General features: G+C 38.7%; 1 protein-coding gene across 1 annotated transcript in view; it reads left to right on the top strand.

The window, feature by feature from the left end:
• Npepps (aminopeptidase puromycin sensitive) overlaps positions 1 to 23,980 on the top strand; it is an 88,260-nt gene that overhangs the window by 29,695 nt on the left and 34,585 nt on the right. The window contains exons 3-9 of the mRNA XM_036196161.1: positions 1,492 to 1,569; positions 12,148 to 12,269; positions 17,780 to 17,887; positions 19,142 to 19,342; positions 19,880 to 19,976; positions 20,088 to 20,121; positions 20,970 to 21,084. Coding sequence (XP_036052054.1) covers positions 1,492 to 1,569; positions 12,148 to 12,269; positions 17,780 to 17,887; positions 19,142 to 19,342; positions 19,880 to 19,976; positions 20,088 to 20,121; positions 20,970 to 21,084 — 755 coding nt within the window. The remainder of the gene's footprint in view (positions 1 to 1,491; positions 1,570 to 12,147; positions 12,270 to 17,779; positions 17,888 to 19,141; positions 19,343 to 19,879; positions 19,977 to 20,087; positions 20,122 to 20,969; positions 21,085 to 23,980) is intronic.

The following is a 23,980-nucleotide window of genomic DNA, read 5'->3' as shown; positions in this document are numbered from 1 at the left end:
GTCATATCTTTAACCATTATTTTCACTTGGGGTATACTTGGGATGTATTGGTTGGAACTGGCTTGTGGATTCTGAGTATGTCAAGTTAAGCTTCCTGAAGTGGCATTAAAGGCAGCAGTTTCTTCTCCTGGTTTGTGAAGAGTAAGTAACTGGAGTCTTAATTTATCTGTACATGTCATTATTTATTTCTGTAAAATCCAAGAGCAAAGAATCTAGAAGAGGGTGTGATTTCTCTCTGAGTTTACATTGTAATCCATCTTTCAGGGAGTGGGTGCAAGACTCTGGTGATATCTTTAACAGTGAATTCTTAACAGTGTACTAGATCTTCTAAAGATTCATGATTAGAAGACAAAGATTCATGAGTAGGTGCAACATAGAAAATAATACCACAGTCTTATAAGAATTAGAATGGAGCATTTCCATAGTCTGACAAGACTGTCACAACTCTGGAAGCTGAGACAAGAGAATTACTAGTTGAAGGACAGTTTAGGATATATAGTAAGACCCTATTGATGCATTTAAATAATTACTCTTTATCAATAAAAACTTGGGAGTCAGAATCATAACTTTAATGATAAGAGAAGGCGAAGTGGCCAGTTACTTCCTATCTCTTTTGTTTCTTCATCCAAAAGGGCTGAGACCCTCTCTCAGGCCCACCATCCTACTTCCTGTATCTGTCAGTCCTTGGTCCTCCAAAACTTCTATGGTTAATTTTGTAGCTAGTAGCTCGCTTCACCTTCTGATTAAAAACAAACTTTATTGTCAGTCTCGGGAGCATCAGAATGCAATCAAAATATCACACAACACTCTATCTCACAAAATGAGCACAGTATAAATGAACAAATAGAAAACTATCATTTGTAGTAACTCTTATTTCCTTTACATCACCAGAGATGGTAAATTTATAAAGAAATGTAATTATTTTTAAAAATTTTATATGTGTCTGTATGTTTGTACAAGTGTGCACATTTGTGCATATGTGTATGTGAGGTCAGTGGATAATTTTGTGGAGTTGGTACTCTCCTTTATAATTTATAATTTACATTATAAATTCTGTGAATTTTGAACTTTCATTACCGGACACTTGTATAGCAGGTGGCTTTAATCATTGAACCATCTCACTAGCCCACTTGTAATTCTTTTTAAGGAGCATTATTGAAACTTGATTTACTAAGTGGAGAATGTTGCATTTTGCCCCGTATGTTGGCACACAGCTTTAACCCCAGCACAAGGTCTCTGAATTCCAGGCCAGCCAGAGCTACATAGTAAGACCTCATGTCCAAAACACAAACAAAGAGGAAAGAAAGCTAAGGCAGAGGGTTGCTATAAGGTCAAGATCAGCCTGGCCTACATAGTACCAGGGCTGTCTAGCCAGACTGTCTCGCAAAACAAGAATATTTCATTCATTTCAGTAGAAATTTTGTTAAAGATGTTAACTTCAAAGTCATGTACTCAGATTTGTGAAGTAATGTCTTTTCTTTTTCTTTCCAGAAATCCATGCTACAGGATTTAACTACCAGAATGAAGACGAGAAAGTCACCCTGTCCTTTCCTAGTACTCTCCAGACAGGTGAGAGACTGTCTCTGAAATCCATAGAAACTACTCACGTCAGCTTCCCAGGGACCATGTGCTGTCTCTTCCCTGATAGTGCTCACCAATTGAAATGTTCAGACCTTCCCTCCCCCTCAAAATGCTGGGTTATGAAAATAAAAGTTTCAAATTTCTATCATTTGTGTTTTACTTAAACAGAAAACTAGATGAAAAGCTAAAGATCATTTACCATAGAATAAGATGTTTAATTTTTAATTGTTTCTGTTTGTTTTTCAAGATAGGGTTTCTCTCTGTAGCTCTGTCCTAAAACTTACTCTATAAACCAGGCTGGCTTCCAACTCACAGAGAGCCACCTGTCTCTGCCTCCTTAATGCTGAGATTGAAGGCGTGTGTCACCATGCCCAGCTCAGTTTCTATTTTTTAAAAATACATTCACTTAGCTCCATCTGCTGCTGATTGAAACCTCTGAAGAGAATCCTCTACATACGATTCTGGTTTACAACCAGAAGGAGAAACATTACTACTAGTGAGGGCGCAGAAAGGAAGATTTGTTGGTGTGTTACTGTATTTGTCATAAAAGCACAAAGAAAGGGGAAGACTTTCAGAGCTTAGTATAGAAGAAATTATATAAAAATCAATTTGGAAAGCTCTAGGGATTTGATAAATGAGTAGATGAAAAAGAGCAGTTCAGGCGGTGGTGGCGGCACAAGTCTTTAATCCCAGCTCTTGGGAGGCAGAGGCAGGCGATGCTCTGTGAGTTCAAGGCCAGCTTGGTCTACAAAGCAAGTTCCAGGGCTACATAGTGATACCCTGTCTCAAAAAAAAAAAAAACAAAACAAAACCAAAAGAACATATTATACAGAAAAAAACTGTAAATAACTATTAAATGTGGATATTCAGTTTCCTAGTAATCAGAACTATCAAAACAAGTTGCTCTAATATAAAACCAATTTATTCTTGTCCTGTAAGCTGAAGTTAAAAAGTTTTTTGTTGTTGTTGTTGTTTTTTGTTTTTTGCTTTTTGAGACAGGGTTTCTCTGTGTAGTTTTGGTGCCTGTCCTGGATCTCACTCTGTAGACCAGGCTGGCCTTGAACTCACAGAGATCGCAGGTCTCTGCCTCTCAAGTGCTGGGATTAAAGGCCTGTGCCATCATGGCCCAGATTAAAAAGATTCTTAATGGGGGCTGAGAGATGGCTCAGTGGTTAAGAATGCTTGTCGTTCTTCCACAGGCCCAAGTTCAGTTCTGACACCCATGTCAGAAGACGTGCAACTGCCTATAACTCCAGCCATGGGGGGTCCGTTACCCCTTTGTGATTCCCCCCCTTCTAATGCGCGCGCGTGCACACACACACACACACACACACACACACACACACACTTATTCACTCACTCACTCACTCATCCTTTTTGTTTTGTTTTTCTAGTAGACAAGGTTTCTCTTGTGTAGTCTTGGCTGTCCTGGAACTCACTTTGTAGACCAGGCTGACCTGAAGCTCTGCCTGCCTCTGCCTCCCCAGTGATGAGATTATAAAAGATTATAAAGGCATGTACCACCACCGCCCAGCTAAAAAGAAATCTTAAATGAGTAAGATTCATGATCATAAAAAATGCTTTGTAGTACTGGGTAGAGATAAACCATGTAATTACTTTTGAAAACCAGCTTGTCAGTACATGCAAAGAGCTGAATGCACTCATGACATTGGACTCAGCCATTCTGCTAGTATAAATGTATTCTAAGGAAAAGTCATAACAAAAATATTTTATGACTTCAAGTATGTTATTAAGACATTATATATATTGGTGACAGAATTACAGTTAATATTTGTTCAACACTGAGTTAACAAATTCATTGTGACTTATCAGTATAAATGAAATATACTTAGTAAAAGTTTGCTAATTCTTATTAATATAATAAAATACTTATTATAATACAAATTTTAAAACTATAAAGTATATATTCAGGTTGATAAATCCTATTTCTAAAATAGTACAAATAAAATGATACTCAGCTGGATATCCTGGCTTACATCTATAATCCCAGCACTTGGGAGATAGAAACAGGAGGATCAGGAGGTCCTCCTGGGCTAGGCCAGACTCCATGTTAGTACCTCCTCCCTGTTTACTCTGTGGATGCCTGGATTATGTCTAAATAGTCACACAGTTATTTTTTTTTATTTTTATTTATATCTATTTGTCTGATTTCCAGAAATTGTTAAATTTTTAAAAAATTGATCTGTTGTTTGTGTGAAATGTATGCATGTGTATACACACATAGTATACCTTTTGGAAGTCATACTATGATGAATTAAATGTTTTTGTTTTGTTTTGTTTTGTTTTTTGTTTTTCTTCGAGACAGGGTTTCTCTGTGTAGCTTTGCACCTTTCCTGGATCTCACTCTGTAGACCAGGCCGGCCTCGAACTCACAGAGATCCGCCTGACTCTGCCTCCCAGAGTGCTGGGATTACAGGCGTGCACCACCGCCTGGCTAAATGTTTTTTAAATGTATTTATTTTTATGTCTATGGATGTTTTGCCTGAACATATGTATGTTTATGTGCATGTATGTATGTGTACCACATGCATGCAGTATCCACAGTGGTCAGAAAAGGATGTTGGATCCCCTGGAACTGGAGTCATAGATGTTTGTGAGCCTACATGTGGATGCTGGGAATTGAACTTTGATCCTCTGGAAGAGCAGCCAGTCAACTTAACTCTTGAGTCATCTTTACAGATCCTCCTCCTTTTAAGCAAAAGTTTCAGAAAATGAAATTGAATATATTCCAAACTATAGGAAAAAAACAAAGAAATGCAAAACAGAAAAATAGGAAAATTGAGAACCAGTCTATTAAAACCAAAATCCAAATTATTTAAAAAAGAAAAAAAAATTTTTTTTTTTTTGAGCTGAGGATCGAACCCAGGGCCTTGTGCTTGCTAGGCAAGTGCTTTACCACTGAGCTAGAAATTTTTATTAAAGGAATAAATTCAGCCAGCAAGGTGGTGCTTGTCATTAAGCCTGCTTCTGTATCTTGACTCTGGAGCCACATGAGAGCACTGTCTCTGCAAGCTGTCCTGGCCTCCAAGCCATGGCACTTGTCATGTGGTGTGCACTCTTCCCCTCCCTTCCTACCTGACTCAACACATTGAATACATAAATTGATTTTGAATACATAAATGTAATTTTTGAAAATTTGTAAAAAGAATAAAGTAAGAAATTTCTTTGAATTAAACACTGGCATCTTCAGTCTACAAAAATACACCTTTGGAGGCCCTGTGGTGGCTCACACCTTTAATTCCAGCATTTGGGAGGCAGAAGCAAGAGGATCTCTTTGAGTTCAAGGCCAGCCTGGTCTAGAGTTCCAGGAGAAACCCTGTCTTGTTGGGGGTGAGGGGAGGAAAAGAAATCAGAGTTGAAACCTTGGCTGCTGGGCATTTATGGAGGGCACACTGGCCAGGACTTGTAGCTTATAGGTAAGCTTGTGGCTGCTGTATCAATTTAAAATGTAAGCTGTTACTTGATAAAAATGCAGCAATTTTAGTCTGGTACACGCCTTTGCTCCCAGCACTCTGGGATAGAGATAGGAGGTTTTGTGTGACTTTTGAGGTCATCATGGTTTACATAGTGAGCTCCAGGATTGCCAAGACTGTAGAGAGAGCTTGTCTCAAAACAAAACAAAACAAAAAGTAACTTTATGCGTATTAGTGTTTTGTCTGTGTGAATGTCTGTGCAGTAAGTGTGATGCCAGTAGAAGCCAGAAGAGATGGGGTCAGATCCCCTAGAACTGGATTTACAGGTTACTGTATGCCATGTGAGTGCTGGAAATCAAACGTGGGTCCTCTAGAAGAGCAACTAGTGCTGGTAACTGCTGAACCGTCACTCCAGCCCTCCTACTCAAAAAAAAAAAAAAGAAAGTATCACTAAAGAACTATAGTTCTCTGTGTAACAGTTCTGGCTGTTCTGGAACACTACCTCATATTCTATGTTCATATTGTGACAATATTAGAAGTCAGTAGCAAAGCCAGGCATGATGGCCCACATGTTTGGCAGGCAGATCTCTGAGTTTCAGGCCGTGGTCCACAAAGTGCTCCAGGACAACCAGAACTACATAGAGAAATCCTGTCTCACAAAATAAATAAGTAAGTAAATAAATAAATAAATAAATAATTAATAATGGCAGAATTTTTTCATTTTTCACGTATTGAGTAATTGAGTCAAAACTTGTTAGGAAAGTTAAATTAGCAGAGCATTTGGTTAGAATTTGCAGGGCTAAGTGTAGTCCCCAGTACTGTAAAAATATAAAAAGGGAAGAAGAAAATTAGAAGACACTAGACATCATGGCATCTATTTATAGTTCTGCCTCCTTCAGAGGCTGCAGTGAGAGCCAGGGCGTTTGGACCATCGGGAGAGAACTAGTAAGACCCCATCTACAATAATAACAGAAAATTAGCAAATAGTTAGAACTGAATAAGAAAGTTGAGGCATATCAAAACATACGGAATCTAAGTAAAATACTATACAAACGGGATATTTAGTTAAAAACTAAATATCAAGCTCAAGTAAACAAAAGCAGATTCCTACGAGAAAGAGGAGAGGTAGGACTTATTACTGTCATGCTCAGGGACTTGGAGTCAATCTCCATTGCCACTAAGAAGGAAGAAGAGATTGAGGAAATACAGGCTTGCTATGTACGAGAAGCCTGACGATCCAAGTTTATCTCCAAGACCCACATAAAAAGCCAGATGAAGCTAGATGGGAGGTGGAGACAGGAGGACCACTTGTCTGCCAGCTATCCTTTAGTGCCATGAACCATGAGTACCAGCCCAGCCTGGGCATCATACTCCAGTTCAAAAAGAAATAGAGCAAACAAAAGCCTGTCTCTGCTACATTATGCCTTTTAGTTTGCTTCTTTTTTCATAGTACTGAGGATTTAACCCGGGCCTTAGACCCAGGCCTTCCACCTCTCATCTGTGCCACCAGAGCCACCCTCTCTCTTTGTCTGCTTGTTTGTTTGGTTTTGTTTGTTTTCTAGATAGGCTTTCTCTGTGTTGACTGTCCTGGACCTTGCTCCGTAGACCATGTTGGCATCGAACTCACAGAGATCCACCTGCTTCTGCCTCCTGAGTGCTGGGATTATAGACATGTGCCAACACTGCCCAGCTACTCTTTGTTTTTGTGATAGGTCTTGGATGCGTTCCTCTGCCTGAACTAGATCTTGCTATATATACCAGGTTGGCTTTGAACTTGCCTCTGCCTTACAAATGCTGGGGTTATGGGTGTATGTTGCTATGTCCTGCTTAGGTTTGTTTGTGCGTGCGTGGTTGGTGTGTATGTGTGTGTTTGTATTTGTTTTATTGTTTTCTTTTGTTTGAGGCAGCATGTGTAGCTCTGGCTGGGCTACAGTAAGATGGTAGGTACACCATGTTGGCCTCAAACACAGAAATCCTCCTGCCTCTGCCTCCAGAGCCCTGGGATAAAGGTATGGGCCACCATGCCCAACTTCACCTTAGAATTCAATTCCTACACCCAACTGTGAACTAAATCTAAAGCTTCCACATGCCAGACAACTGCCCTTACCACTGAGCTACATTCTTACATCCCTAGCCCTGTTTTATAGTTATTGCTATGGTACATAGTTTGAAAATTCATATGCTCCCTGATGGAATTTTGCTTTGCCCTCCTCTCAGTTTACCCCTTAAATGGAATTAGTTTCCTCTGTATCATTACAAACTATATCATAGTTTTGTAGTCATTTATATATACTGAAATAGTTTTTAAGAAACAAGTCTTTGTGTATGGGTGTTTTGTCTGCATGTATATGTGCACCAGATGGTTGTCAGCTGCTGTGTGGGTTCTGGGAATCAAACCTGAGTCCTTTGGAAGAGCATCCAGTGCTGTATCATTCTTGATAAATTCATAACACACATGATAAATGGTCAAAGCCATTTCAAACAATATCAGAGAAAGTTACCTATATGTAATACACTATAATTCATCATACTGATTTTTATCTGTCCCATATTTTATTGGAAATTGAGTTTATACATAAAATACTTTATAGTTTTTGAGTTTTTTTAAGTTAATTGAACTTTTCTTGTTGTTTGTTTGTTTGGTTTTTTTTCAAGACAGGATTTCTCTGTGGTGTTTGGTGCCTGTCCTGGCTCTCACTTTGCAGACCAGGCTGGCCTCAAACTCACAGAGATCCGCCTGGCTCTGCCTCCCAAGTGCTGTGATTAAAGGCTTGCACCACCACAGCCTAGCTCTGTTTATTTGTTTTTCGAGACAGGGTTTCTCTGTGTAGCTTAAGCCCGTCCTGGAACTCACTTTGTAGATCAGGCTGGCATCGAACTCACAGAGATCCTCTTCCTGCCTCTGCCTCCCAAGTGCTGAGATTAAAGGTGAGTGCCACCATTGCCCAGCAGAATAATTCTTTTAAAAAATATATTTATTTTACATATAAGAGTTTGTGTTCCAGGGGCTGGAGAGATGGTGCAGAGGTTAAAAGCACTGGCTGCTCTTCCAGAGGTCCTGAGTTCAATTCCCAGCAACACATTATGTCTCACAACCATCTATAATGAGATCTGGTGCCCTCTTCTGATGGGCAGACACATGCAGACAGAACACTGTGTACACAATAAAAAAAGAAAAACGGTGTGTTCCTCTGTATGTATGTGCAGAGACTACAGAGGTCAGAATGGGTGTTACATCACCTGGTAATGGAGTGCCATACAGTTTTTCTTAAGCTAATATATATAACAACTAATAAAAATGCTAGAAAATCCTGCAAGTGTGACTGTACTAAATTATTGAATATTGGGCTGACAAGATGGCTCAATAGATAAAGGCATTTGCCATACGGTCCCTAGAACCTATGTAAAGACAGAAGGAGAAAGCCATCTCCATAAGTTATCCTCTAACCACAAATAATAACACAATTTTAGATTATTAAGTATCTTGATAGTGTCTGTTGGAAGATTCCACATTATAACAAACTGACTTACACATTATAACAGAGTTCTTAGGACCAGATACCCAGTCATTCTTTGCTTTAAATAAAGGTCTTACCTCACAAATATCTGTGAATTTGGGAGAAATAAAAACAGCTAAGTCTTTTGTTTGTTTTTTGTTTTTTGAGACAGGGTTTCTCTGCGTAGTTTTAGAGCCTAATCTGGAACTCACTCTGTAGACCAGGCTGGCCTCGAACTCACAGAGATCTGCCTGCCTCTGCCTCCTGAGTGCTGGGATTAAAGGTGTGTGCCACCATTGCCAGGCAAAAACAAAGAAAAAGTTCTTTATTTTTTTCAGATTTTTATCAGATTACAGAACAGGTCTTGGGTGATGATTGAGTAAATATTGAACATAATTTTATGACTTTTAGCCTTTAGTAGCCTTTGTGTTTTATCTTTTTAAACTTACCAATTGTACCAGTTATCAGATAGCTAAGTAGAACATCTCTACTGACATTCTATAATATTGATAAGTATCCCATAATTATTATAAAGTCTAAAAGCCTGAGAACAGTTTTCAAAGTCCTGTAAAGTGGTATCAATATGGAGAAATATAGTTGTTCTTATTATTTTCCCTTTCATATAAATTGGTCTTTAGTTTTATAGCATTTAATAAGCTTATTAAATTTCTTATTAAAATACCTCAAGATATGTAAGTTTTATAATTATAATCTCAAACTTTCATCATTTGTGTTTTTGATGGATGTTTATTTTAGTTGTTTAATTTTAATCATTTTATGGTTTTTTTTCTGTTTGTTTTTTGAGACAGGGTCTCATTTTGTAGTTTTAGCTGATCTGGAACTCTCAACATTGTATGTAGGCCATGCTGGCCTCAAACTCAGAGATCTGCCCACGTGCTGGAATTAAAGGGGTGGGCCACTAAGCTGCCTTTATATTATGTTTTTAAAGGTTTACCATCTAAACATAAGTAGGTTATATATTGAAATTAAGTATCTAATTTGAGGAAACAATGTAGTTGCGTGTAAATAGGTATAAAATTAAAGGCCTATTGAAAGTTTGTTCATCATGGTGTTTGATAAATGAAATTTGTCAGAAGTCCTTTTTTTCTACTCACGTTAAATTTTTGTTAATAATGATACTTTGTGATTAGTATTGTATAATGTGAAACTAATTTATGAATTATTTAAAAAACATTTAACTTGTGTTTTGTTTGAATTTCAGGTAATTACCCTTTCCAATACTTTGTATTTTGTTTAGTAAGCCACTCTTTGGAAGTGGTCACTGTCAGTATCTTGTTATGGTTTGATGGCCTTGGAGATTTAAAACCAAGTAAAAGTGTAAGCAGCCTTTCTTATTTAGTTATGAGTTTTAAATCCACTTTTGTTCCAAATAGGAAAAAGTGAAAGTAAATTTACTGTTAATATGAGTTATATTAGAAAACATCCTGACAGTGAAAACAGACGGCCAATTCATCTGTGGAACTGTAACAGAAAATTCCATCAGTCAGTTCCCACTTAGGGTAATGGAATTGAAAAAATAATCTATTGTATTTTCTTTGAAAACTTTAATAATCTTAGTATACATTAAATTCCTATAGAGAATAGAGGATAAACCAGTTAATTATTTTCTTACATTTTTACATTAGTTACTCCTTTTTTAAAGATTTATTTATTTACTTTATGTGTGTGAATGCTCTATCTACATGTACGCCTTTATGCCAAAAGAGTTCATCAGATCTCATTACAGACGGTTGTGAGCCACCATGTGGTTGCTGGGAATTGAACTCAGGACCTCTGGAAGAGCAGCCACCTCTTATCTGCTGAGCCATCTCTCCAGCCTTAGTTATTCTTAATATCCATTATTAATCCATCAATAATAAGACTCTACAGTCCTATAACTGTGATAATATTTATTGCCCTAGTAATCTGCTATTCTTGTTAAGAACAAAAAGTATTCACTGGAGTTTGGGATATAGCTTAGTGGCAGAGAGCCTTCTTAGCATTATTCATGGTGTCCTGAGTTAGTCCTAGCACCACGTACCAAAAAATATTATTCGTTGTCCCTTGAGCTGTCACAGATGAGTGTCACAGTGGTTTTCAGACTCTCCCTATCACAGACGCCTGTGAGCTGAGCTCCAGCAGCTGTTGTGTTGTTTCCACATGGTTGTTTTAAGACTGTGACACTTTGTAGTGCTTAGTTGGCTATTGTCGTCTTAGTGACATGTAGAAAAATGAGTTTAGCCATGTAGCAGACGCATTTGTTTTTAAGTAGAGGTGATGCCTTTGTCCTTTGCCTGTTGTACAGACTTCTACTTATGTTACTTTGAACCTTTCCAAAGAGCAAATTCAGTTTTAGGCATGAAATTTGACTTTAAGACCATACAAAAAGATACGTCAAAGGCTGGAGAGATGGCTCAGAGGTTAAGAACACCGACTGTTCTCCCAGAGGTCCTGAGTTCAGTTCCCAGCACCCTCATGGTGGCTCACAACCATCTGTAATGACATCTGGTGCCCTCTTCTGTGTACATAATAAATAAATACATCTTAAAAAAAAAAAAGATACGTCAAAGGAGGAAAACGTCAATGACATTTAATCAATGTCAGACATGGTTAATTTATAGAAAGGACAATCTGAAATATTAGGATATGAAAGTCTGGTATGATTGGCTAATCATTTTCCTCATATCTTTAATTTGTTAGGCTCACTTTCTGCTGATTTTATTATAAGTAGGCATATGGAAAAGATCAGTCAACATTTTTCAGAATTCTTTGTGTGTGTGTGACTTGATCTGTGAGATGTAGAGTGGGTTGTTGTACCATGCATCCAATTTTAGCAGGTGAATGCTAGATATAATTATCTTTATTCTGTTGTTAAGAACAGTACAGAAAAGCAAAAGTTGAACGTGGAGGCAAAAACTCATTTTCCTCTTAAAATAATGTGGATATGTTTTTACGTTGCGTTTTTGCTTCAATTTAGTAATTTCTTTCTTTAGTATTAGTGCTCAGATGATTGAGATGATTCTGAGAGTTCATTTTATGCCCTGTAGTTGATCAAATAATTGCTCTTTCCTGGAATTCCTTACAAGAATATGCAATCAGTGTTCTATCTGGATCAAACAAATACTGTCTTTAAGCATAGAATAATTGACTGCATTTTTCTTTGTATGCATAAAGTTATCTAAAAAGACTAATCACATGGTATAATTGGCAGAGAGCATGTTTTGGGTAAAAACATCCTTGCTGCTTAACTTACTGTATGACCTTTGGAAAGTCACTTTAAATTTTCAGCCCTCATTTCCTTTTCTAAAAAAGAGGGTCACTACCTTCAATTTTGTAAAGTTGTAAGTCTCACGCACAGAAACATGTGTTAGACCTTTAATAATTAATGTTTTCTTTCTTATTCTTCATTTATATACTGTGGTGATTTGAGACTTACTGAAATTGTTTTCTAAGCAGTCCCCTAGACAAGACTTTAATGATTAGTTAACCATTTGTATCAATCTGTATAGTATTCTCTTCAGTGCCAAAAGGAGTATTTGAGAAAGGAAATGCTTTAAACATTGTGGTAGCCGATTTCTGATACCTATATTTATTAACGTCTCCATAAAAAGATCTCTGTTCATCTTCAATCACAGGTACAGGAACCTTAAAGATAGATTTTGTTGGAGAGCTGAATGACAAAATGAAAGGTTTCTATAGGAGTAAATACACCACCCCTGCTGGAGAGGTACGCTATGCTGCTGTCACCCAGTTTGAGGTACGTGGTACTCTTCGCTAGTGTAATGCCTTTTGTTTTTCATTTGTTTCTTTGTTTGTTTGTTTCAGTTTTTTGAGGCAGGGTCTCACTTTGTAGCCCTGGCTGTCCTGAAATTCATTTGTATAGCAGGCTGGCCTTGAACTTCACAGAGATCCTCTTGCCTTTGCCTCCTGAGTCCTGGGATTAAAGGTACACACATACCCAACCACTAATGTAAATCTGTTAGTTGTTTTGTTTCTTTGTGTAGCTTTGGCTGTCTTGGAACTATCTCTGTAGACAAGGCTGGCTTTGAACTCTATGTATCTGCTGGTATTAAAGGAGTGCACCATCATGCCTGGCCCTAGAATTTATATTTTATATTCGGGATTTTTCTGTCTAAGTGAAGGAGAGAACTAGGGCTGTTCATTGTTTAAAAGTCCATTCTGGCCGGGCGGTGGTGGTGGCAGCAGCGTACGCCTGTAATCCCAGCACTCGGGAGGCAGAGCCAGGCGGATCTCTGTGAGTTCGAGGCCAGCCTGGGCTACAGAGTGAGTTCCAGGAAAGGTGCAAAGCTACACAGAGAAACCTTGTCTCGAAAAAACAAACAAACAAAGAAGAGTCCATTCTGCTCTTGGAGAAGATCTGAGTTTGGTGGTTTCTAGTGCCTATATTGGGCAACTGAATAACTCCAGCTCCAGGGGATCTGCTCTCCCCTGTGTGTATGCACTCACAAGTAAGAAGAAATCTTAAAAGAAAAAGAAGGAATAAAGGATATGAGTTGGAGAAGAATATTATATCCAGGTAATAATATACATGTAATGAAATTTAATCATAATTGCTTTGGTTCTTATTGTTGTTTTAGGCTAAGTAGCGAATTTGAGAACTGCCGAGGCTACCCAGTGTTACCCTGTCAAAAATAAACCAAAACAAACAAAAATACACTTAGCACATTTGTGTATGCTTATTTCTTTTCTTTCTTTCTTTTTTAAAAGATTTATTTATTATACATACAATATTCTGTCTGCATGTGTCCCTGCAGGCCAGAAGAGGGCACCAGATCTCATTACAGATGGTTGTGAGCCACCATGTGGGTGCTGGGAATTGAACTCAGGACCTCTGGAAGAGCAGTTGGTGTTCTTTAACCTCTGAGCAATCTCTCCAGCCCTCTTTTCTTTTTCTTTTTTTTTTCCTTTTCAAGACAAGATTTCTCTGTGTAGCCCTGGTTGTCTTGGAGCTCGCTCTGTAGACGAGGCTGGCCTTGAACTCAGAGATCCGCCTGCCTGTGCCTCTGCCTCCTGAGTGCTGGGATTAAAGGCGCACTCCACCACTGCCTGGCCATTGTTTCTTTACGTTTATCCTTGAATCTTAGCTGTAGCATAACTAGTTTTTGTTTTTTGTTTTGTTTTTGTTGTGTTTGTTTTTGACTTTTCAGGCTTTTAATAGTCACCTGTAGCAGTCTGGGTCAGTTCAGCTCTTTGACTGCCAAAGCGGAGGCGGGGGCTACTTCCCCTTCTCTGCCTTCCTCTTGTCTGTGATGACCAGGCTATAAAGGACCTGCTGCCACAGACCTTGACCTTCTCCTTATCCATGTTCTTGATCTTGACGGATTTGGCATCCTTCCGATGCACTGGGAGCAGAAAGTCCTTGACTTCCTCAATTTTCCAAGGCATGGTGATGGGCGATTGATGTGGTGACTGCACCTGGCTGTGGATTGTCTAGGATTTAACTCCCTTCTCCACCTACCCAAAAAAACCTCACACTTTTGGAGAGGTTTTGAGATACGGTTTCTCTATAGCTCTGGCTGTCCTAGAACTTGCTCTATAGACCATAGATATCTGCTGCCTCTGCCTCCTAAATGATGGAATTATAGGTTTGCGCCACAGTGCTTGGCTGCTGTTGTTGGCTTTTAATATTACTATGAAATTTGTTCTTGGACAGTTTCATAGGTGTATATAGTATTTCTCCGTCTTTAGCTTCTTCCCACTCCAAGTTCTTTTGTCACATTCATGCCTTTTGTTTTACGTGGTGACTTTGATTTTATCTACATATACATTTTTAGACTTCTTATTTTCTGTGTGAGTGTGTGTGTGTGTGTGTGTGTGTGTGTGTGTGTGTGTGTGTGTGTGTAGATTGAGGTGCCCACAGAGGTCAGGCATCTATCTGTTCTTCTGGAGTTACAGAGGTTGTGCGGTCCCCTACGTAGGTGCTGGGAACTGAATCAGGTCTTATGTAAGAGCAGTACATGCTCTTAACCTCTCCCATTTCTATAGCCCTGACTCTGATTTTAACCAGGGCTGTCTGTGTGTGGCCGTGGAGTTAGAACTATCTATTGGAGCCTGATGGGTGTACCATTTGGTACACAGCTGAAAGTAATCTCTATCCCTCCCCTAGAATCCATTAGTTGCCAACAGTTAGCATGGAACACAAACAGTTGTGTTTGTATTTAATTAACTTACTTTTTATATGTATGGGTGCTTTACCTACTTGGATATCTGTGGCCATGTGTATACAGTGCCTGTGGAATCTAGAAGAGGGTGTTGGAACCCTTGGGTCTGGAGTGACAAATGGTTGTGAGCAGCCATGTAGGTGCTGAGGCCTTTGGAAGAGCAGCCAGTGCTGCTTAACCACTGAGCTGTCTCTCCTCCCCCAGAGATTGCTTACTTGCTTGTTTATTTGTTTGGTGTGTGTGTGTGTGTGTGTGTGTGTGTGTGTGTGTGTGTGTGTGTGTTTCGAGACAGGGGTTCTCTGTGTAACAGCTCTGGCTGTCCTAGAACTTACTTTGTAGGCCAGGCTGGCCTACAACTCACAGAGATCCACCTGCCTCTGTCCCCCAAGTGCTGGGATTAAAGGTGTGCACCACCACCACCTGGCCCCAAAGAGTTTTTTAACTTGGAATATATAGTTATATGCTGTGGCACTCATGTAGAAGTCTGACGACAACTTGGGGGAGTTGATTTTTCCTTTCTACCTTGAGGGGTCTGGAATTGAGCTCAGGTGTTAGACTTGTCATGAAGTATCCTTACCCAGCTGAGCCATCTTGCTAGGTTTCCAGTAAGGTTTTTGTTGGTACTTTGTAACTTGGGCTTGTCTGTCTTTACATTCTTCATGCTCATCCTGCCTTAGCTTGTCCAATGTTGGGTTTTCAAGTATGTATCACCAGCCTGGCTCACTTCTGTTTTCTGATAGCATCCAATTTAAAGTGTTCAATTTCCTTAGATCTGCCTCAAAAACACAAAAATAGTTTAAACATTTTTGGGGAGATGGAGGGTGTGGTCTGTTTTAGCCTTGGCTGGCCTGGAACTCGATTTGTAGACCATTGTGGTCTCAAACTCGGAGATCTCCTTGCCTCTGCTCCATGAGTGCTGGGATTAAAGATGTCCATTCGTGCCCTGCTTTTAAAAATAGATTTGTTGTATTTTAGTTCTCTGTGTGTTTACACGCACACATGTGGAGTTCAGGTACCCCAGGAGGCCAGAAGAAGGTATTAAATCTCCATGAATTTGTGGAGTTACAGGCAATTAAGAGCCACTTGATGTGGGTGCTGGAAAGCACACTTGGGTCTTCTGAAAGCAATGAGAGCTCTTAACCACCGAACCATCATTTCAACGCCTGTGAAAAGGTGCACATATGTGAGCAGATATGTGCGTTCATGGAGGTCAGAGATCAGCCACAGATATCATTCCTTGTGTGCTTTTTACCCCCTCTTTTTTAAGAGTTTCAGTTAGGGCTAGAGAGATGACTCAGTGGTTAAGAGCACTGGCTGTTCCTCCAAAGGTTCTGAGTTCAATTCCCAGCACCCACAGGGTGGCTCACAACCATCTATAAAGAGATCTGGTGCCTTCTAGCATGCAGGCATAGATGCAGACAGAACATTGTGTCCATAATAAATAAATAAATAAATAAATCTTTAAAAAGGGAAGAGAGAGAGACAGAGACAGAGAGATTGATTGATTCAATTAGAGCTGGACATGGCAGTGCATGCCTTTAATTTGAGCACTTAGAAGGTGGAAGGGGCTGGCAGATCTCTGAGTTCAAGGCCAGCCTTGTATACAGAGCAGTTCTAAGACAACTAGAACTACTCAGAGAAACCCTGTCTGAAAAAACAAATAATACCACAAAACAAAAGTTTTAATAAGTAAACTAGACTAGCTGGCCAAGGAGCCCTAGGTCTTTTCTTTTTTTCTTTTTTCTTTTTTTATTATTTTTTTTCTTCGAGACAGGGTTTCTCTGTAGCTTTGGAGCCTGTCCTGGACTAGCTCTGTAGACCAGGCTGGCCTTGAACTCACAGAGATCCACCTGCCTCTGCCTCCTGAGTGTTGAGATTATAGGCGTGTGCCACCACCAGGTTCCTAGGTCGTTTCTTATCTCTGCTTTTTCAGCCCTGGGATTACAAATACCACCACAAACAATGAATGTAATCCTGTTAACTCAGTACACACTTCCTGACTGGGCTATCTTCCTAATCCCATTTTTAATTTTTATAGAAAGAATGAAGTCTTTAAGTAGGCCAGATAGGGATGGTTTTATGTGTACAGTGTATAGGAATGCCATTAAACAAATGACCTATTTTGAATTGGTGGAGCATCTGTTTTTAAAGAATTTTTTAAAGATTTATTTATTTATTATGTATACAGTGTTCTGTCTACACATATCCTTGCAGACCAGAAGAAGGCATCAGATTTCATTACAGATGTTTGTAAGCTACCATGTGGTTGCTGGGAATTGAACTCAGGACCTTTGGAAGAGCAAGCAGTGCTCTTAACCTCTGAGCCATCTCTCCAGCCCAAGGAGCATCTGTTTTTATTCTCATTCTAGATAAATAACAGAGTCCATCAGCGACTGGGAATATTTTTACTTATTTATTACCCAACATGGTTTTCTTTTCTGTATTGATGATTTTTACTTTAAAATAAAAGCCAGAGGCACCTTCTCTCATATTTTCCCTAATCTGAATCCTTACAGCATGGTATTAAATGTTCTGTGGTGGTTTTTTGGTTTTTTGGTTTGTTTGTTTTTTTTCTTTTGAGACAGGGTTTCTCTGTGTAGCTTTTGGAGCATATCCTGGAACTCACTCTGTAGACCAGGCTGGTCTGTCTTCCAAATGCTGGGATTAAAGGTGTACACCGCCGCCACCACCCAGAATGTTCTGTGTTTTGTATTGTGTCTACACTATTGGTAAAGTTACTTATTCATGTTAAATCTGCAGTGTTAAAATATTTTAATAAAAGCAAAAATTAATTACAAATGATTCTCATTTTGTTGAGATGTTTAGGAGAATCGTTCCCAAATGCTGGTGGGACAGTGGTAATAACATGTGTTTACTTTGCAGTCAGCACCTAGCTCATGTCCTGGCAGAGTAGACATTAAATCTTTGAAGGTTGGGCATAGAGATCAGTAGAAGAGGGCTTGCTATTGTATGATATGTATACACACACACACACACACACACACACACACACACACACACACACACAAAACAACCTCTGAGGTTAATTTAATGGTATTTATAAGTTTATATTTTTTTTGTTAAGGCTACTGATGCCCGGAGGGCTTTTCCTTGCTGGGATGAGCCTGCTATCAAAGCAACTTTTGATATCTCGCTGGTTGTTCCTAAAGACAGAGTTGCTTTATCAAACATGGTATGTATGTGTTAAAGAACTGTGAATAGTCTTTGGTATATTTAGTTTGTTTATTAAATAGGATAATGTGAAACCCCCAAGCTTAGTGAGCACTACACCATAGAAGTGTTTCTATTAGTTTCCTTTATTTTGAGTAAGTCTTGTTTTCCTTAGTTGCTTTTGATTGTTTTTTTTTTTTTCTCCTCAAGGAAGAACTTCTCTGTTAGAGCCACTGACAAGATCCTCATTTTTTGCTGTTTTCTTTTTGAGTCAGGGTCTATTATATCCAAGGCTGCCCTGGAATTTACTTTGTAGCCCGAACTAGCCTTGAACTCCCAACTCTCTTCCTGTTCATCTTGGATACTAGGATTATGTCTATGAGCCACCATGCCCAGATTATCAAAATTGAAGGACATAAGTAAGAGACGACCTTACAAATTACCTGAAATAAGAGTGGTGGCTTTCTCATTCAATCTTAGAAGTGATAGCTGTATTTAAAAAGTGTATGTAGAGTTTTGACTGGCTGTGTTTTAATATGCTCTCTTTACTGTTACTGATCTCATTCATAAACAAGAGGAGCTTTCATTACGGTACTGTCCAGGACCACCTTGTTTAAGATGTACTGTAACCAGGAGTTTAGACTTGACTGTGGAGGGCTAATAGCTGCTAGGATGGTGACTCATGCCTGGAATCCCAGCACTTGGGAGAAGCAAACAGAAAGATTGATGCAAGTTCAAGGCCAACCAAGACTACAGAGTAAGACCCTTTCCCAAAAGCCAAAAATGAACAAACAAAACATGTAGTTTTTGCCTACTTACTGGTGGAGAGAATTCCATAGAAAATGCCATTCTCTTCTCTGACATTCCTAGAGGGGAGACTGATAACCCTAAAAAGAACATTCGTTTACACTTCAGTATGGATACATTTAGGGTCTGTTTCTTTGCTTGTCTCTCTCTTTTTTTTTTTTTTTTTTCTGTTTCTTTTCTTTTCTTTCTTTTTTTTTTTTTTTTGAGACAGGGTTTCTCTGTGTAGCCCTGTTTGTCCTGGAACTCACTCTGTAGCCCAGGCTAGTCTCGAACTCTGAGATCTGCCTGCCCCTAGAGCACTGGGATCAAAGGCATGTGCCACCACTGCCCTGCTGAGGAAAAAGTTTTATCAGGTCATTTTTCCTTCTGAAAGGAAAGACCTTTATGATATAAAAACACTGAAGAACTGGGATTAAAATTAAGACGTTCTAAGTTTGTTTTTGTTTTCTGTTTTTATTTTTTCCTGAAGAATGTAATTGACCGGAAACCATATCCTGATGATGAAAATTTAGTAGAAGTGAAGTTTGCCCGCACACCTGTTATGTCTACGTATCTGGTGGCATTTGTTGTGGGTGAATATGACTTTGTAGAAACAAGGTCAAAAGATGGTGTGTGTGTCCGTGTTTACACCCCTGTTGGCAAAGCAGAGCAAGGAAAATTTGCGCTAGAGGTAAATGTCCTTGAAGAGGATTGTTCCAACAGTCCATAACTCCAGGTTGGGGAATTTACATTTCTGATCAATTATTAGTACAGTTATTTGTGATTTAATTAGAAAGTTGTTTTGATACTTTCATTTCACTTATTAGACTTGGATATGCCAACCTTGATGTTGGATCAACATTTTATAAGATAATGATCTAGAAAATAGGAAAGAGAGGGCTGGAAGTGTGGTAGAGTGTATGTTCATCAGTGCATGAAGTCATGGGTTCAAACCTCTGGCTCTGGATAAAAGAGAGAATATAAAAACAGTTTTGTTTTTTCTGAGAAATTACCATGAAAATATACAGTAATATTGTTCATACCAGGTTATAAATAGGTTTGAGTTTGGCCAGTATTAGGAAGCTTGTGGCCAATGCAGTCTTCAAAAGAAGTAAGGTTCCCTGGGGTTAATTTCTAGAAGCTTATGGTAGTTTGGCTTAAAACAGGTTTCCTTTGTGGATTTCTTTGTGTATTCACAGAATGTTTTTGTTTGTGTGCACTTCCATAGGTTGCTGCTAAAACCTTGCCTTTTTACAAAGACTACTTCAATGTCCCTTACCCTCTGCCCAAAATTGATCTCATTGCTATTGCTGACTTTGCAGCTGGTAAAGTAAATTTCGTTTTATTGCTGAATTGTATGATTTTATTTGAATTTTGTGATTTTTGAGGAAAAGTATGCATATATATCAATAAATGTTTATATTTATTTTATGAAGGTGCCATGGAGAACTGGGGCCTTGTTACTTATAGGTATGTTAATGATACATTACCCTGCCCTCTTTCAAATCACTGATTGCATTCTGTTCACAGATGAGAGCTTTTGCTTTATACTCTAGGGTACATTTTTCTGCCTCTCCTGAGTGTCATGAATATTTGAAGCATGCAGATGGACTTTCCTCTCTGGTGCTACTATCTGAGGGTTCAATATTTTTAACAGGAGCATTTGGCACTTGTACTGTTTTTAGCTGTGTTCTTGGCTGAATCTCATTTGGTGTGGCTCCTTCCCAGCAGATACACAGCTATTACCCAACTTGAAGAGCCTCTCTGATTCTTGTGTTTTCTGGCAGATTTTTACGTGTCTTTCAACAATAACACAAACATGTAGCTTACATAACTTCTGAGACTGCGTCTGAAACAGTTTTCCCTTCCACTTTCAGCTACCTTTCGGATGAGCTAAGCTTTGTGAGCTGCTCAGTGCCCTTTTGGGGACTTTAGAATGTCTTCCGCTGCTACTCCCTTGTGTCTCTGCTGAGGAGCATAGTCTTCCTACTCAGCATACAGCATGCAGATAAACCTGTGTGATTTTGATCCCCCCCCCCAGCTGAGGACCGAACCCAGGGCCTTGCGCTTGCTAGGCAAGCACTCTACCACTGAGCTACATCCCCAACCCTGTCTTCTGTTGGACAAAGTCTACCAACGTAGTCTTCAGTCTTCCTGGACCCTATTAATCTTAAAAATGCCGAGAAAATGTTAACTTGATATGGCTAAAGCCTAACATAAAGCCATCTGACTTATTGCCTGAACCTCCTTCATTTCGCTTTTATTGAAATGCTTTTACCATTTTACTTTTTTTTTTTTTTTTTTTTTTTTAAATACAGGGAGACCGCATTGCTTATTGATCCAAAAAACTCCTGTTCTTCATCACGCCAGTGGGTTGCTCTGGTTGTGGGACATGAACTCGCCCATCAATGGTTTGGAAATCTTGTTACTATGGTATTTAATATTTTTAAGTGCTCAAATATATCCATCTTTGTCCTGCTGCACATTATTTTGGCCTCACTGTTTCAAATTTGGCTATCATACTGTACCAAAGAATTGGATGATAGAAACATTTTATTTTAAACTGGGCAGTGGTGGCACACGCCTTTAGTCCCAGCTTGGGAGGCAGAGGCAGGCAGATCTCTGAGTTTGAGGCCAGCCTGGTCTACACAGGACAGTCAGGTCTACACAGGGAACCCTGTCTCACAAAACAAAACAAGAAACATTTTCTTTTAAAAAGTCTGTTTTGCAAAACTATTCACTAGGCAAATACCTCAGTGGTTAGGTACTTGCCCGACATGCAGAAGGCCCTTAGATTCCCTAGCAAGGAGAGGAGAGAGAGTGTGAGGACAAAAATGAGACCATATGTGTTTCACAAGAAATACTTTGTAAACTTCTGTGATTAGTTTGCAAATAGGGAATGTTGAGATACTAATTTTAGCAAGAGAAAAATTTGTCTTAGACAAAGAGGAATGAGTTGTGCTCTGAGGTTCTCAGAACTGGAGTTATCTCTGTTATGTAGTTGCTAGTTGAAAAGAAATGTATAAACATAAATTTATCTTTAATAAGTTAAAGTGCTTGGTAAGAGTCCTTTTTATTTGCCTAAAATAAGATGAAGTTTGACGGAATTAAAGTTTTTTTTTAATCTGCAGAATAAAGTTATACTTAAATCCAACTAATTGGAGTTTTCAGTTACTCTATGTATTTTGTACATGATATTTCCTGATGTTTCTCCTGAACTATAAATAAAATTCTATCTGAGGGAGCTAATTATGTTAGTGTTTTGAAATACAGAGTTTAATCATTATGAATTAGAGGCACCTGTGTAGTGAAAGAATTTCTTGCTAGCCAGAGAACTGACCTGACTTGGATGTAGGTTAAGTCCATATATATTAGAAATGAGCAAGAAAGTAAGACGTGTTTCAACTGTGACTTAGCTGAGAGCATTTCTAAAGAAAGTCACTCTCTGAAATACATTTGTCCACTTTTCTTTAGCTGCTTAAAGCTTTTCTTACAGGTTACAAGTTTTTTATTTTCAGTATAATTTCATTGGAACTATGCGAGTTAATGGGTGTATTCAAATGTGTGTAAGAATTGTATTCTCTCTTCCTCTTGGTTGTTTGTTTTGTTTTGTTTTGATTTGGTTTTATTTTGTTTTGTTTTCTTGAGGCAGGGTCTCTTTATGTAGTCCTGGCTGGCCTTAAGCTCATTATTTCCAGCTGACAAGGCTGGCCTGGAACTCGAGAGTCTCTTGTTCCTGCCTCCCAAGTGCTGGGATCACAAGACTGCACCACCACTCCTGACTTGGTATTTTCTTGTAATGCAGCAAGTCTACTACTTCCTACCAAGTGGCTTGGGTTTTTGTTTGTTTGTTTGTTTGTTTTCTGTTTTTTGTTTTCTTTCTTCCTTTCTCGTTGGTTTTTCGAGACAGGGTTTCTCTGTGTAGTCCTGGCTGTCCTAGAACTCACTCTGTAGACTAGACTGGCCTCATAGACATCCACCTGCCTCTGCCTCTGCCTCCCAAGTGCTGGGATCAAAGGTGTGCACCATCACGTATTTTTGCTTCCTACCAAATATTTTTGCTCAACTTTGGGAAAATATGATAATTTATGACCAGCAATAAAGTTTAGCAGAGGGAATATGTGCTTATTGTTTTGAAACAACTTTCTACTGTGCTTATGTAACTGTCTTATTAGATGCCAGTTGTTCCAAAGGTTTAGTGTTCAGTAGCTTTGAACCAGGCACTTACTAATACCTAAATGGCACAGATTTTATTACTTAATATTAAAAATATTTGATCCTTTCAAACTGTGTAAGTGCCCTTTTATTATTCAACAAAAATTCTCTGGCTTCTGTCTTGGATTTATATTACTCTCCTAAGAGATTTAATCAACTTTAGTGAAAATTAGACTGTTGTGTTCTAAAAAAGATGGTTCCTAAATGTTTTCATCTGTCACCCATTTGTTTTCATTATACAGAGAATTCTTTATTAGTTTCTGTGATTACACCCACAGAGATAAAACCTCACATATTTAATAGTGTTAACCTCTGTACAGATGGAATAGAAAGGTTTACTGTTTCTAGACCAGTATGGCTGTTAATTTCTGTACATTGCCATTTCAACATGGTAAGCTGGAACAGACCCGCTCCCCTCACACTGCCTCACTCTCACAAATGGTATCTGTTATTGATTTTATTCTTGGTCTGTTCTGCTCACTATGCATTCTCATTTAACAGATTGAATTTTCTGTTTATAAATACTTAAATATCGTTTGCTTTTTAGCTACTTCCTGCCATGTATGACATTTCTGTTAAATTTATATAATCCTTATAAGGCTGTACTATTTTTCTATTTATTTAGAAATAGAAACCCATCAGTGTTTCTCCAAGTCATTGTGTGAATAATTTTTTAGTTTTTTATTTGGTCCTGATAGCTGTAGTTTGGTTTGGGGTTTGTTTGTTTGTTTTTCTTTCAATTTTTTTTTTTTTTTTTTTTTTTTTTTTTGAGCTGAGGATCGAACCCAGGGCCTTGCGCTTGCTAGGCAAGCGCTCTACCACTGAACTAAATCCCCAACTCTGGTTTGGGTTTTTTAAAGAGAAAGTCTTGGCTTCAAGCAGTATTCTGGCCTGATGCCCTGTTGCAGTGAACTTAATAAATTGTTCTTGCTGGGCCTTAAGTGGGGGAGAGTGAGACTCGTGTTCTTTACTAAACTTTTCTCTTTTTTTTTTTTTTTTTTAAAGGTTAGTCCTGGCTAACCTAGAACTTGCTATATAGACCTGGTGGCCCAAAATTTCTAGAGACCCACTGTCTCTGCCTCCTAAGTATTGGCATTAAGATATATGCCACCAT

This window comes from Onychomys torridus, chromosome 8 (assembly GCF_903995425.1).
Source record: "Onychomys torridus chromosome 8, mOncTor1.1, whole genome shotgun sequence".
NCBI lineage: Eukaryota > Metazoa > Chordata > Mammalia > Rodentia > Cricetidae > Onychomys > Onychomys torridus.
This window is presented reverse-complemented; position numbering and strand designations above follow the sequence as displayed.